The sequence below is a fragment of the Cebidichthys violaceus genome, unplaced genomic scaffold (assembly GCF_023349555.1).
Source record: "Cebidichthys violaceus isolate CVI_PGR_0920_01 unplaced genomic scaffold, fCebVio1.0.p SCAF_15, whole genome shotgun sequence".
NCBI classification, from domain to species: Eukaryota; Metazoa; Chordata; class Actinopteri; order Perciformes; family Stichaeidae; genus Cebidichthys; species Cebidichthys violaceus.
This window is the reverse complement of record NW_027176318.1, coordinates 1878364-1894614: the sequence shown is the minus strand read 5'-3', so window position 1 is coordinate 1894614 and position 16251 is coordinate 1878364. Positions and strand designations below refer to the sequence as shown.

Below are 16251 nucleotides of genomic sequence, written 5' to 3'. Positions count from 1 at the left end.
AGTCATCGAAGTAATAGTACAGTGATGACTGTAAAAACTCATTAGTGACAGACCAGTGACACCATAACGAGGCTTCCTGATCCATGTCAACATACGTGAGGGTGGAATCATCACAAGTGCTCACTAACTAAAGACTGTGCTGTGTCCATGTCTCACTGAGGAAATCAGACCGCCTTCACTTTAAAGCGTTTCACTTCTCAGACATTAGTATCATGTTCATGCTGTGAAATGTTTGTCAAAGCTTCATATTATCCGTTTAAAACACTTTCAAAATCCTGTGGAGAATATTGCATGATTCATATTGTCATCTGTCAACACAAATGAAGTTATTAATAAAGACTGTGAAACTGTGTTGCGCTCAGTAACTATTTACCACCTAAAGGATAATATTTTCATAGTCAGGATATTAAATGGACCAGTTATTTTGACCTTTCTACCATGAAATCCAATCCGTATTTTAATTCATCTGTTGAAACAGTGTTATCATATGAAGTCATTGTGAAAGAACATGATATATTTCTATAACACTAGAGGACACTTAATACTAAATGTAAAAAAGACCAAAACCCTCCTTCAAAATAAAGCAACTTTAGCTTAAATTGGAAAATTGGAAAGTGGAAATCATTTTAAAGCAATTCAATGTAAAAAAAAAAAAGAATGAAAATCTGCAACAGATTAAGATGATGCTTTAATTAACACATGATCAGTTGTAAAAGATGAATGAGGGCTGCCCTGAAAGTTCAAATCATTTCAACTTTGACCTCATTTACCGCTGACCAATCGAAGCTCGACCAATGAGATGACAGCGGCAACAGTCGCTGTTGCCTAGAAACAACCGTTCATGTGAAGGCAGCTTTACCGTGATGGCAGGTCCGGCGAAGGCCAGGCTGAGGAGCATCAGGAGGGGGATGACCTCGCGGTTGGGGTCGATGTAGGGAAGGCTCAGGCTGCGGTCGTGGCAGTTGAAGCCGGACTTCGCCGGCTTGAACACATCCGTCCACTCCAGGAAGTACAGGCTGACCACGGACGACACCAGGATCGGCAGCTGTGGGGCGGACACGGCGGGAAGGAAAAGATGTAAGGGAGATCGAACAGCTGAGGCCGGAGGAGCTTTAACAGACTGCCAATGGAGAAATGAATGAATGGAAGGAACAGGCAGTGAACGCTGCAAATGCCCCCATAACCCTATGGTTCAGTGAACACGCTAATTTGATTTGATAACGAGGACGAAGGCATGGAAAATGGTTTTCATGACCTGAGGGGGGGGGGGGGGGGGGGTTGATGGCAGATGGCGTGTGGAATGTAAAGCTCTCACGAACGTCAAGTGCTCAACTCAAATCTTCAGAATGAATCCTCCTCATCTCAACAAACGGAATGACAAACAGCTAGTTTGCATATATATTACAAGTTCGAGGTCATAAAATGGTAAAAGACCAATCATAGCGCAGCAGTTCATTCCCCAGCCGTGACGTAAAGGTACACTAATAAAGCTGGTGTTGATCTCTCAGTTGGGCAAAAGTGCTTCCGTGGTGTATGGATATATATATATATATTAATGTTCTTCATTTTGTATAGAAAACCTTTAACAATAACTCCAATATCAACGACTCCATTTCACAAGTTAACACTGCAGTTCTATTGTGTCAAAATTCTTTCCCAAATACTTCCCACCAGGCACAGAGAGGCGAGGTGCATGTGTCGGCAGGAAGCTGATGTGTAAGTGAAGGCGGTAGAGTGTCCACAGAGGACTGCAGTGAGAGGCCTAGAGCATCATGGGCTCCATCATGCAGCTTAACACCCTGATTCGCTGGTACACAGTGGTAGGCGCGTAGCTCGCTCTGCTAATGCTAAGTAGAACAACGGGACGGAGGAGGGCCCCGCTAGGAGCCCGACACAGGGGGATCCCTTCAAGGCAACACACTCCTGCTGGGATCTGAGCCACTTGTACCACACATACACACAACCACACAGAGGGCCTCTGTTTGCAGGCTTCCTTCCTTTTGTCTGTCTCACAGTTCTGCCAGGGGTTACTCACTAACACACTAGTTCTGCTGTCTTTCCCTCCGGGCTTCCGTCCCTACTCCTTTCCTTACCATGACTAAGGTTTCATCAGTTTACTCAACAGCAGTGGTGAAACTGGGACATTTGGGGAGATCTGCAAAGACAGTTGAGAGCCAGGAATTATGGAAAAAATGAAGTAAAGGAGATGAGGGTAAAAACATTCTTCGTCCTAAAAGAGCACATCAAAGGGTGTGGTTAAGCCATGGAGGAGTAGAGCTCCATGTTCCAGCTCATGCAGCCCACCACCGAGCTCCGCGCTGTCTTCCTGCCTCACCCCCCCCTCCCCCTCTCTCAGGTCCGTTTCCCTTGGCTAACCGTCAGCCTCCCTCACCTCTCGTCCAGCAATCCCAGCTATATGAGAAATATAGGTCAGTGGTGTCAGCATCCGCACAGCCCACTCTGCAGATGAAGCTGTTCTCGGAGGAATACTGTACTCTCCATACATTTCTGCAGGATAATTTATGTCACATGCCGTTATTCTTAAAGTGCGGCGTGATTTGCCGAGGCCAATAGCGGCAAATTGTATTTGATACGCTTCAGTGTCTCTACACATACTGCGTATGACGCCTTTCCTTTTGTATGTGACTTAAGGAAGACATTGAATGGTGAAACTGACCAGTGTGCAGAGAGCAAGCCATCTCACAGTAGGCAACATTAAACCATCACTACCGAAAATAGGATATCAAGTATAAGATGGATATTCGTGCTCCCTAAAGCCACATTCATCCTGATTTAGACCTCTTGAACGCTTAGCTCAGTGACTCACTAAAGGTATCTGTTTGCCAAAGAATGATTCCTGTTTTTTCCAAATAAATCGCATGTCCGTGTGTAATACATATTTTGGGGGTTTTATGGCTTAATCTTGACAATTAAAATCTTGACAGATGATGATATTTCATCCCATTGATGCAACAATCCTGTTTTTACAACCAAAGATAATAAATATAAGTGGTACAACCTCAGAACGGTCTGATGACAGATGAGCCTCTAGGGGAGAGGGGCTGTATTTCTGGGGTTCCGGTGTAGCGGATTATCCGGGTCGAGGACTTCCTGCTCACTGTTTACCGTCCGTCTTGAGACATGAGACTGGAGTTGAGAGACGACGTCTGCGACAGGGTTGTTTCACAAGTAGCCAGTTTACAATTTAAAATGATTCAAAAGCTAAATCATCGTCAGCCGATAGCTGGTGGGTTCCCAGATTACATTTCTGCCAATGCGCTCTTCTCTTATGCTCTCCACACGGACTGTTTACCTGAATTCAACCAAAGTCTGCTGCAACATGGTTGATCAATTCTACTCAGACTACAACCGGAAACCTAAAAGCTTGCATTACCAAAATCGTGTCCTGTTGCCTACAGATAAATGCAGAATCTGTTCATGGAGATGATAAATGGTCATATACTCTATTGTGTTGTGTAGCTTTGTAGCCAACAATGAACTGATACCGGAATCATTGATCTGACTTTTTGGCTTCTTTGTAGAATTTTTCTGGCAGACTTCCAGACTTAATTAATGTAAAATTCATATGTGGAGCTCTTTTTTAATTAAATGTGGATATGTGTCTCCACAGCTAATACTACTAGGTGTACATAACGTATATCCAATCCTAATGGACACATTGGAGGAAATTAACTGAGCACATTCATGCTCCCTGGTGGAGAAAGCCAACTCTTTTAATGACCCCATGACTCTTCCTCTCCCTTCAATTTTGACCTCTCTAAGCACTCGCTCAGGCTTTAAGAAAAGCTAAATAATTAGTACGCTTGCTGCACCCAACACTTTTTGTTATGATTTAATGATCACTGCTGCTCTAGGGGTCTTCATTGTGATCTCTGCCAGGAGAGTCAGGCAATCACTCGCGTACATGCATGTCCGTGCGTTTATAAGTGTGCACCTCTGTGTCTGTCCACGGCTAACCTCTCATGCTGCACACTATTCTGGGTGTCCAGTTGTGGCTGCATGCTCATAGACCTCTTGTGTTTGAAGTGACACACACTTGCTCTGAAACACTTTTTACTATTTATTATTTATTCCTTTGCTGCCTGCTAACTCCTCCATCACGACTCTCAAGCGGCCCCCGGCACCACCAGCCGCTGCTCTGCGCCCAGGGACACAGTGGTGGAAAGCAATTTGGCCCTTATGGCAGACCTGTAGAGATTACCCCCGCAGCGGGGGGGGGGGGCGTTGAATTTTTTTTTTCAATTTGAATTACATGGCATGCACACTATGGTCTTATTGTCTTGTCTGTGTTTCCAGAGTTGATATAAAAATAAAGAAAAATATATTTAATTGTGCTTTCTTTGTTAACTAGGTTAGTGACGTGACGACATAGGTCAGAAGGTCACAATTAAGAACAATGAATGTTCTTAATTGTTTTTAAATCTCCTTTTCTTTTGCATTATGTTTTGACCACTTTTAATGGTTTTATGTGAAGCACTTTGAATTGCCTTGTTGTTGAAATGTGCTCTACAGATAAACTTGCCTTGCCACAGACCGGCGTGCCCGCGGCAAATAGGGGTCTCTCAGGGTTATTCTGCCCATATTCATAAAGATTGTATGACGTGTATCGTAAGACGACTTTGAGCTAATTACCAGCATACACCGCTGCTTGTTTGTCACTGTGTTTTACATTTCACAGCCCATCAGTTGCGTACATCACCATTTGTTAGTTGGCTCACTTTTATTGTTTTGTACGCTGCGTTTGGCTAACCACAGACAGATGTACCACTACACACACTGATGAATCCCTACACCACTCAGCTGCTGCTACGCGGGCAGACAGCTTGGAGAGTTTTGTTTTGTTTTTGGACAGATTGTATGAAATGGCTTATACGGCGACGTTAAGCTGATCGCCTGCATACATCGCCGCTGGTTTTTGTGTTTGAATGAAGTTTATTTTACGACGCCTTAAGCCCATCGGGGTCTAGATGGGGGTTTAGCCAATTGTGGGTTGCATACATTCAATCACATGATACAGGTGTGGTCGTTGCCGACACACCTGGCTAGGATTTGCACTGTACTGAGCGTACTTCTCTAGTTGTTTTTTTTGGCATTGGTTATTTCAAAGTCCAGTTGGAATATGAATTTAATTTTCTGCGCTGTGCACTTACTTCTTTGGGTGTTCACATTTGGATAAGTGTTCGGCCTTCTGCCATACGACACTCCTCTAACAGTTTTCCTGACAACAATCCCTCCACTGGCTCTCACGAGTTCCTGGCCCTCAGTGACTACGGAAGAGACAGTGCAGTTTGAATAATAGATGTGTAAAAATGGAAAGCAGGCTCCAGTGGGCTTTGGCTGGCAGTTATTTGTGCCGGGCCAACGGCACCGACAGCGATGGAGTTTTCTCAGTCATTTGAGGCGTCTGACTGGTATCGCTTCTCTCAGTTTCTTTGAGAACGTTTGATTCGGTGTACCATGCTGCGTTAGGGTTTGTCTGTGAACTGTCTGGGTTTCCGCACACGTCATTGCAGTTCGTGTGAGAATGGGACACCGGTACATTTGACTTTATGCGGCCATATTGCACAAACTGCCTCCTTATTGATGTTGTCCACTGAATCCTAAAACTATCAGCAGCTGCAATTTTTGGTCATGTTCGACGAATTTCACTTTTGAAGTAGCGTTTAAGGTTTTTGCACCTTCATCTTGGTGTGAGCTACAAAGTCACGTTGAACTGATGACTATTTGACCACTGAATGCTACTGCTAATGCACTGTCTGATGTAATCTGTCGTTTGATTCAAGTCGGGTGCTTGTTTCATTTATGTGAAATCTCTTACATGTTTTGAACTTTTTGCTGTTTGTCTGTTGGTTGTGCTTTTATGAAAAACCTCTTACGCTGCTCTTAAATCTCAATAGGAATGTCCTGTTAAATAAAGGCAAAATCCAAATCAAATAAATGCATGTGTTATGAAGTGAACACTGACAACGCACGGAGACAGAAAGCTGTCTCTACTGTTGTTCAAAAAGCGATTTCAAAATTGTAAACTTGCACTTTTTAAAAACGGCTCGAGGCAACTTGAAACGCTGACTGTTTTAATAATGTAACACAGTAAAGTTTATTCAAAGTACGTTTGAACTGACCTACTTCTTACTTTCATCTATGTACATTTTCACCAAAATACTTTTACTTGAGTAAAATGCATTCATAGTAACAGTATATTTCTAGCACTCTTTCAAACCCTGGATATTATCGGACCGTTACTATTGATGCATTTACATGTAAACAGTACTGTAGAGGTGGAGCTGGTGGAGGGGGGGGGGGGGGGGGGGGGGCTGATTCTAACTGTTTGGAATACTTTTGTGTAGTTGAATTTATAAAAATACATCCTTTTTCATAAAGTCCTGTAAAATGTTAAGCTAAATAGTAACTAATGACCACAGCTGTCAGATAAATGGAGGTGAGCAAAAAGTAAAACAAATTCCCTCTGAAATGTAGTGGAGTAAAAAGTATAAAGAGCATAAAATGAAATTAAGTAAAGTCAAAGCTCAAATTTGTGCTTAACTACATTTACTTTAGTCTGTGTTCGTGCATGTGAGGAACGTTAACTGTTTCGAGAGCTGCTCATTCAATTTTGTTCAAGTTATTTGACTCTATGTATTTTAGTGTATTTTAGGGGTTTCCAATGAAATCCAAAGAGAAAAACAGCCGGCAGCACCTCGCTTGCAAAAATATGTTATTGGAGCTTCTGATGCACACAAACCAACACAACCCTGCAGAGCAAAAGATGAACATAGGTAGCTGTAGAGCACCCAGAGACGGGAACATGTTTCTGCCTCAGGCACAGATGCCACATGTCTGCCTTCAATTGTTGCAAATAAGGTGCTCCTGAAGGTGAGCGACTGATTTGACTCACCGGATGACTGTTTGACTGCCTCACCCACTAAATGGCTGATGCCACTGACAGCGACGAGTGAATCTATACTGGGCGAACTTCGCACTCGGAGCGATAAATCACAGAGCAGAGCGATCTTTCTCTGGAAAAGCCTGGGCTCCTCCGGGACAGTTCAGCTCAGCAGAGATGCTCCATTGCCCCACATCTGCTAACACTCACCGCCAGCCTGCTCTCTGCGGCTCGCCCTCTTTGTCTCGCCTTCGGTCCAATCCGTTTCCTGTCGCACGCGCAGAGTCTCTTATCTGTGTCACATATCGTTCCATCTCACTATCGGCTTCTTTTCCGTCGTGCTGACTGGATCTCTGACGGCGTCTGGTTCTGGGGGGGGGGGGGGGGGGGTCATCTGATATGGCGTTTCAAAAGCCTATTGATAGATATCGATATTTTTTGAAAACAGAGGAACTGATAAACACATCTCAAAATGGCCGCATAATGCCGGCTCGGTTTTGATTCTGGGAGACCTTTTTAAAAAGAATTGAACCAGGTCAGACACATACAGGACCGATCACTACACTGTGAATGGAGTTTATATGAAGGCGTCACTCACCGGCTCCTCAGACTCCCCCAAGTGTGCAGTCAAATGCTAAAACTTGTGCTTTTGTTCTCCGTTCATCTGCCTCTAATAGCGTCAACTGGCTTCATGTAAAAGTTTTGCTTTTTTCAAGAAAACCAGGGCTGTTGATTGATCCAATGTAGAAACATTTGATGCAAATAATCACAACCGTTTTTTGCCAAAGTGCAAATTATTAGGTATTCTAACTAATCAGTGAGGTTTGTGGCGAAACTGACAGCAAACAACAGCATCACAACCAACAAATGAAACCCTCACTGACCGCACTCAAACCACACCACTTCAAATGTCAAATGTTTACAGAAATAGTGGGATACAACCAAACTCGGATCACCGTAGCAACGCACAAGAGGTGAAAGCATTACCATATTGTAACGGCAGATTGGAAGCCCCACTGCTCCTCCTCCGACAGCCACTCGTATGAACGCGTTTGTTGTGAAGGGGTAAGTGATGCAGTAAACTATTTGGGATAATTAGCAACCAATTCAACAGTGGCAACCACTTTTTAACATGCGAAACCAGCAAAAAGTCCACCCCAAAATAAACACATTATAAATACTCGTTGCATTAGTGATATTAGTGAAATATTACTGTTACTGTCAGAATTGGAACGGACAACGCTGCATGTGTGTTGATGCATTTACTTGCATGCACACATCTGTTTTAGAGACAAGGGTGAAGCAAATGAAGCTGTTTCACTGTGGAGGGAAGAGTTCCATACGCAAATGAATTCAAGACCAGATGAACCGGACCGAGAAACAAAAAGGACATTGGTGAAGTCTTGGTAGAAGTATCCCAGCATCTTTGAGCTGGAAGAAAAACTGTACTGCAAAGCATGTCCAACATACAGATGTATAAATGTCACATTTTCATGACGTATAACTGCCAAGTGTCTTAATTACTCAACATATAAGGTGACAACAACTCGCAACAATATGTTCAATTGAAGCTGATTCCTGGTTGCCATTTTTAAAAGCTATTGTTGAGCCCTGCTTTAGAAAATTTGTTACATTTACCAATTTTTTTTTGTTTTTTTTTCTTAGGTACTAACAAAATGTATGAGAGGTTGAAGCATGTCGTACAAGTCATGTACAGTGGAAAAGTCCTTTACTTTCATTTTAACGCCATAATCACAATGAATGGGTATAAATATCTGGCTTTCAGCAACTTTTGTTAATTGACAAGAATTTTAGCACAACACATAACTAAATAGTTGTGGTGGAAACATTTTGATGATTAAAGAGTTTAGGATAAACGTTTAAAGGTCAGCATGACATTTAACACAAACTTTAGCTAATGTTAAAATATATATATATATATATATATATATATATATATATATATATATATATATATAAATCTGGTAAAAAGACAACTTTAAAAAGACACCACTAAATTTCGGACTAAAATCACTTGTTACCCAAGAAATAATCCTTTTAGAGACGTGGAGCAGTGTAATCTGGTTATCTGAAAAGACTTTGAATGTTCCCGCTCAAGAAAAGGTGTGGGCGTGGCCTCCTGGGGCCACATGTATAAACGATGCCTAAACACAAAAAAACAGGCTTATACCGTTTCCCACACATAAACTGTGCGCTGAGAATGAGCACCTCACGCATGCTTCAAACCAGCGTACACACAGTTCTCCAGGACGAGATTAAATATAAAGTGAGAGTTAAACATTCCATGTTAAGGCTTTTGTCCTGATTGTCTTATACTTTTTGCAGTCCACACAAATGGATAGAATTTCAACAAAAGGCGCATTTATGAACTAAATTTTGGTTATGAGTGATAGATTTTGTCATTAAGCCATCGTTTCCCTGTCGGTGATTTGTTTGGGTTTGTGGGAGAAAAATGTATGTGTCTGGAAATATATCTTTAATATATAGCCACAACATAATGACAGTGATATGATAAATATCGATGAAACAAAGGTCCATCACTAGAATTAACCAGAATTTGTCTGAAAAAATTATAAAGAAAAATGAGCAACAATACAAGAAAAAGAGCTCTGACAGCACGGCAACAAGCACCAAGCATTAACATTACACTTCTCCAGAACTTCCACGGCAGCTGCAGCTCTTTTCTTACATGCCAACAATATTTGTAATCTTCTCAAATTGGGCGCATCGGGGCAGTCTGTTCAGAGGATTCAACTCGGGGGGTCTGGGGGCGGTCGCTCAGTGTGGGAGGAGCCTCTCGAGGGAACACTGGCACTCGCCGCGCTGCACTCTCACCACGACCCGCTCAAGGTTGGCTTGGAAAGGCTTGGTAGAAGCCCCAGCAGCCCTTAGAGCTCACTGTACCCGCCCCCCGAATGGGGTCCCCTGTTCTTGGAGCAACTGTCACCCGGGGCGGACTGTATTGAAACAGGGCTCCTGTCTCGCTTCCCGTGCTGTGAGGGTGTGACTTTGTCAGCCGTGTCATCACCAGTCATATCTATACAACCAACGTGTTTCTGATTAAACTACGAGAGCCCAAAGTTGAAGAAAACAGTCAGTTAGACTGATGGGTCACCAACAGATCCAGCAGATACCTTAATAAATGTATCTGACTCATGGTGTAGCATGTTGTACTCCACCAGCTACTGACTCCAAGTTCTGAAGCTCCTAAATCACAACTATGAAGCAAACCAGACGTAAATGTTAATCCGATATGAATGAAAGTTAAACTGTGAGATTGTCAAAGTGAAGAGCTCTAGAGAAGAGTCAAACTTTTCACTGTATTAAATGTTAATATCATTGTAACCAGCGTTGGCTACAGTCAGCCAAAAACACAGGAAGCTGCTGTATTTTCTTTTCATTGCTAAAAACAAAAGGAGTGAGGTGAGAAAAATGATATAATTCATATTTGTTTGCCTTTTCTGACGTGGTGTGTCAACGTCTACGACGTGATGGACTCCACAGCTGTTGACATTACTGCTGTAAGGAAGCCTGTCTTTGGCCACATCTGCTCCCATCACCTTTGCACATGGTGCAGGTCATGGTGAAACACAAGGTTAGTCCAGTGAGTCCTATTAGAATCAACCCTAGCTCAGTGAGTAAACAGTCCTGCGGTACCAGAAGCCAGCGTTAACCTTTACAGCAGATGCACCAGAGGCTTTGTCCTTCCTCTGGGCTCCCTCCCTACATTTAAACGTGTGACTTCATCTTTTGTTTCTTCCCTGTCGGAGATAACAGTTGTCCGGCTCCTCCTCATGCTTCCGTTTGTTCCACTTTGCAGGAAAAGCACGCCCGAGGCTTCACAGTGGAGCCTCGCTGCTCTTCAGCACTCGGTCCAAACTAAAGTAGAGCAGCCGGTCCGCTACGGTCCAGCACAGGGATCACATCTGCAGCTGCTCCTGAACGCCTCGTACGGAATTTCAATCCATTGCAACCAGCTCATGATCTTTACTTTGGTTTATTTTGATTACATCCACCGTCCAGTCAATCCAGCTGATAAATATCACATCGGATCCAGATGTTCTCACTATATGAAGTTGATATGAGGAACATTAGGGCTGAACCCCAATGAGACATTTTGGATTCTAATCAGACTTGGCTGTTCAAAACAAAAACAAAAAGTACCATTCGTTGCTTTTTTTCAACTCTGCAGGTCAGGGACAGCTGCTCTAACAACACCATCAGTGACTATTGTAAAAAAAATAAATATTCTTTCAATTCCTGATCAATACAACATGTAATTTACTCCACAAATGATCAAAAACATGTCTCATTAATATTGAAATAATGAATTCAATCATCTTCTCTTGACCAGAGTAACACGATAATAGATCCTATTTGTCAGACGGCTGATCAGAAACATACTGGACCTTGAATTCAAAAGGATTGCTGTGACATACATATTAACATATTTAGAGAATCCATTCTAATGACTGCTGACTCCTGTCTCCTCGTGTTGGTTGTCCTAACATCGGCGTCTTGTTAAAGCGCTCCGGGAAGCTTTCGCTCTTGGAAGTGTTCGTGTTTGACGGTCTGTGATGAGCCACACAGTTAGCAGAGTTTACAGAGCACCACCTTGTTAAGTCTCTGTCTAAAATACGTCCCCGCTTTAGAGGGGGGGGGGGGGGGGCATGCTTTGACTGGGTGCAGCCACTTCCTGCAGCGCGCCGACGCACACCGCCACGTATTTTTGAAATGAACCATATAACATGCCATGTATAACATGCTTAGTAAGCCCCCTCACCCTGCTAGAATATAAACACGTCATGAACGAACCTGCGCCTATTCTGCAGGTGCACACGTTGCTCATCACCGGAGTCTTCCAGACGTTCCTAGCTGGACAGCTGTGAATACTAACGACAGCCGTGTTCGTTTTTGACATTCATAGTGATCGTTTGTGCTGCAAGCTACTTTCACTGGAGAACAGTTGGAAACACTGGGCTGGATTTTATTTTTTATTTTTTTAATGGAGCATAATCTTGCTAGTTTCTCAAGATTACCGACCCTAGCTTTAAGAGTTGTTCCGTCTCTGTGCATTCACAACAACCACACCGGCCAGTTTGTGTGCATGGGTGTAGCTGTAGTGGAGCGATGACATCTCCATTCTTTATCTAATGTAATTGGTCGACTGCCATAAATCACCTGATGCATCCTTATACGTTCTTAATAATGTAGAAGTCCCTGAAAGCCTGATGTCAACCAAGGTCTGTACAATCGAATAAAACAACAACAACCTCACATCGATGCACAGTATTGTTTTGAACCCCTTATTACATTGAGGTGTAGTATTACATCATCTCCTTCTCTCTGGCTCTAAGCTGTGGGCATTAAAAATTCAGAAGGCAGGTATCCGTGAGTCCTGATTGCAGAGGGTAAAGCTCCCCGGGGGAGGTGGGATCCATCATGACTGGCACGCTCTGATCTCCTCTCCACATCTATTGTGGGACATTGCAGTCGCGGCTGACAGGAGGACGGGATGGAGCCGAGCGGGGCCACCACCTCGGCTCTCTGCCTACCAGCCACTGACACACACACACACACACACACACACACACACACACACACACACACACACACACACACTCAGGGAATGAGCCCGACTGGGCCCTAATTATATGCACAAGTGCTGCAGTTCACTGAGTAGAATTAACTTCTAGCATTGGCCTAGTTTAAATGCTTACTGCATGTTTGTGGGGAAAAAAAAGGAAATAGAGGGCAGCAGAATCCTCCAGTGAACGGGAGCCGTAGCGCTTCGATAAGCTCAGACTCAGGCCCGGTAATCGTAGTGAGGGCGCATTGAAATGTAAATGAAAGGCTCCAAACACAACACAAGTAAATGGAGGGAACCCCCTCACCAAGTCGCCGCTGTGACAGGAATCCACGGGGATGATGTGGTCGTCCCAACAGCGTCCATCACACAGCATTAGAGGCAACGCTGGTAATGCACGAGAGGCCGGTTTGATCGCAGAGCCACAGGCCAGCGGTGAATTAGAGCGTGCGTAAAAAGCACAGCGGGGGGGGGCGACAGTCACCTGAAGCTCAACTGCAATCTGCACACAGATCTTTGACATCATCGGCTCATTTTTCATTATTGTCCGATGGACAAAATGCAGAAAAAATAATGCAATCATCTAAAGACAGGGTCATCATCCACACGCATGCAGCTGACCCGTCCTGTCACCACAGACTCACATTTAAACAATGTTTGCGTCACACCTCTGTCTGCACATAATGCTGTTTATTGTCCCGTGTGGAGGCTGCAGCCATGTCAAGTTAAAACTATGATGTGAATGATCAACAATATATGGTTGAATCCAAATGATTGCAAGGACTAATAATAATGATCTCCTGTTGGATCTGCTGGAAAAGTTAAGAGAAACAAATAATGGCACAAAGAAGTGTGTGTCCGTGTGCTCGTCCTTCACCGGGCGTCGTGTCTTCTGTGTGAACGCATACAGCGCGTGGGTCCACAGTGTGTCTCCGTACCGCCACGGAATACAAAAGCAACAATGCATGTCTTTGCACGATTGATGTATCCGGTCTACAGCGTGAGAACAGGTGGCTGTGTGCAGGTGATGGATGAATACTGGGATACTATCCTGTAGGCTTTTGCAGGGGAGGAAACTCACCTGAACGCAAAACACATATGCACAATGCATGTCTCTGTGACCTACATATTCAAATAGAATCAGCCGAGTCATAAGCTGATCGTCATAGGAAGCCCATCTACTGGATCTTTGGCGATAATTATACACGACTACATCTTAGGAGTCTAGTATGTTTTTTTTTTTTTTTTTGGGGGGGGGGGGGGGGGGGGTACCAAGCGGTTCCGGATGAGAGGCATGCAGCGTGAACCCACCTCTACGAAATAGAAACAGGGCAGCAGGCTGACACTGTCTTTGGTCAGGGTCCCCTTCTCTCTCGCAGACATGGCCGGGCCTCGAAATATCCAAGATGAGACGCGGGGGAAGGATGGCTGAGCTCTCCGGGCGTCCTGCCGGGATCAGGAGCGCTCCATGTCGCTGTGCGGAGCCGGATGCTCGGGGACGACAGCTGGCCAGTATCCGGTCCAGACTCCCCCTTGCCGATACCACAGACCCGCGCGGTCACTGCTAGCGAGGAGCCCGGGGCTCGGCTGTGTGCACGTCCTCCGACGAGCTGTCAGGTAGAGAACGGAGCCACACCGACGGAGGGAGGGAGGGAGCGAGAGAGAGAGGAGAGGAGAGGGAGGGAGCGCAGGCGCACTGGGGAGGAAGGTGGTTGACAGCATGTGACTGCTGCTGGCTCTGACAATGGATGGATCAGACTGCCAGAAAAGAAAAAAAAGCCTTTTCCCACATTTAAGAAAAAAATACGATTGTCTCACTACATCCTGTCAGCGCATCTTTTTTATAAGCTTCTAATATTCACGTGTGTGTGTGTGTGTGTGTGTGTGTGTGTGTGTGTGTGTGTGTGTGTGTGTGTGTGTGTGTCACGAAGTGTCCTGGTTGGTGGTCACTGTACCGGTTATTGCTGTGATTGCAGGATCATATTTGAAACCACGGTACCTCACATTCAGCAGCGCCACCATGCAGCGAGTTAGCGTTTCATAATAACTACCGAAAATAATAATATACAAATAATGACTTAGCATTTCAAAATAATCACTAAAAGTAATAATATACAAATAATGAGTTAGCATTTCAAAATTATGTAAAAATGATAATAATATAAAAATGAGTTAGCATCACAAAATAATCACTTAGTGCTCAAGCTGTGCAAAGAAGACTTTTAATAAGGTATGGATTGACACATTCATACCTACATGGCAAAAGGTTTCCAACTAATGATGATAGGATCGATTTGATGTGCTTTTTGCAAACCATTTCACAGTAGAGAACGTTCTACAGCACTGACTGATCAGAGGACATCTACAACATGAATTGGTTCTAATGCTGATCAGATCCCACACACATAGCATGCCATGTCAATATAAAACTAGCAGCATCTGCTTTCAAAAGACCATACGATCATATGCTAATGATCATTTTTAACAGTCAACATGTCAGTGTGTTGTTGTGATGAGAGAAGCTGTCATCACAGAGCCTGTGGTACAGCATGAGGTTTAACAGCTCAGCTTTCACACACGAGCTGCCTGCCAAGGTTTCTTCCCACTGCTCCATGACTGCTGTCCTGGTAAATGGACACCACATACACAGTAAGTCAGTGTGTGTGTGTGTGTGTGTGTGTGTGTGTGTGTGTGTGTGTGTGTGTGTGTGTGTGTGTGAGAATAGGACTCTTGTTACTGCTGCTGGAACAGACACAGATAGGTGCAGATGCTGCCTTCATGGTACACTCGAAGCCCGGACATCTAAAAACTGGAAGTCCAAAAGTTTATGAAGGTCAGACACATGAGTCTGGGAGCTAAAGCTGTAAATACAAACGTCTGTATGAACAAATGACGTGACACGTCAGTTACAATAGGAGATAATTCAAGAACAAGGATTTCCTTCCCCTTCTAGAGACATACTATTTGTGTGTCAGAAAGGACCAGTTATCAATACATAACAAAATATGCCATAAGTTGGGAGAGCATTCCTATGAAAGCTCAGTATTCATGTTAAATGATGATCTATCAACAGGCCATGCAGTGATTATCAGGCCGTGTCTTCATACACCTACTGAGCCCTTCATTACCATGTGAAGTGCCTTTATGTATATTTTAAAGTGTGATACAAATACATTACATCATTATTATTATTATTATTATTATGCGAATTACTAGGTATTTTAGGTTAAGGCTCTTTTGCACTTGGTGATTTTATAGAGAGGGTTGAAGTGAATAAACAAGAAACAGGTTAATCAAAGCACACACACACACACACACACACACACACACACACACACACACACACACACACACACACACACACACACACAAACATGTTATTATTTATTTTTCTAGTCTAATCATCTCACTTTTTTCTTCATTTATTTTTTTCTTCATTACATTATATATTTTTTCAAATTCCATATTTATGTAACGCTGATTTAAATTGTTTAATTGTATTCCGTGTATTTATTTCTTTTGGTGATCCCTCTGTTTTACCGTATTTTACTCATTACTTGAAGGCAGCATTCACCTCATCCCCACAACAGGCTGACTTGAGCCGCGCATGCGTCTCAGCATGCGAAAAACCCCGTGCGCGCACCCCACCAAGCATCCGGTAATTAAAACTGCGAAGATGCGGAAAAAAAGTGTGAAGAGATAAGCAGGAAGCTACCGGAGCCCGGTAGTACCCGGATGA

The 16251-nt window shown here is 43.6% G+C and overlaps 1 protein-coding gene across 1 annotated transcript in view; it reads right to left on the bottom strand.

The window, feature by feature from the left end:
* Positions 1-14121, bottom strand: part of LOC137871702 (phospholipid phosphatase-related protein type 4) — a 31571-nt gene extending 17450 nt beyond the window's left edge. The window contains exons 1-2 of the mRNA XM_068709604.1: positions 13824-14121; positions 860-1045 (exon numbers count right to left, since the gene is read on the bottom strand). Of these exons, the coding sequence (XP_068565705.1) occupies positions 860-1045; positions 13824-13895 (258 nt within the window). The 5' untranslated portion in view covers positions 13896-14121. The remainder of the gene's footprint in view (positions 1-859; positions 1046-13823) is intronic.
* Positions 14122-16251: the final 2130 nt, after the last annotated feature.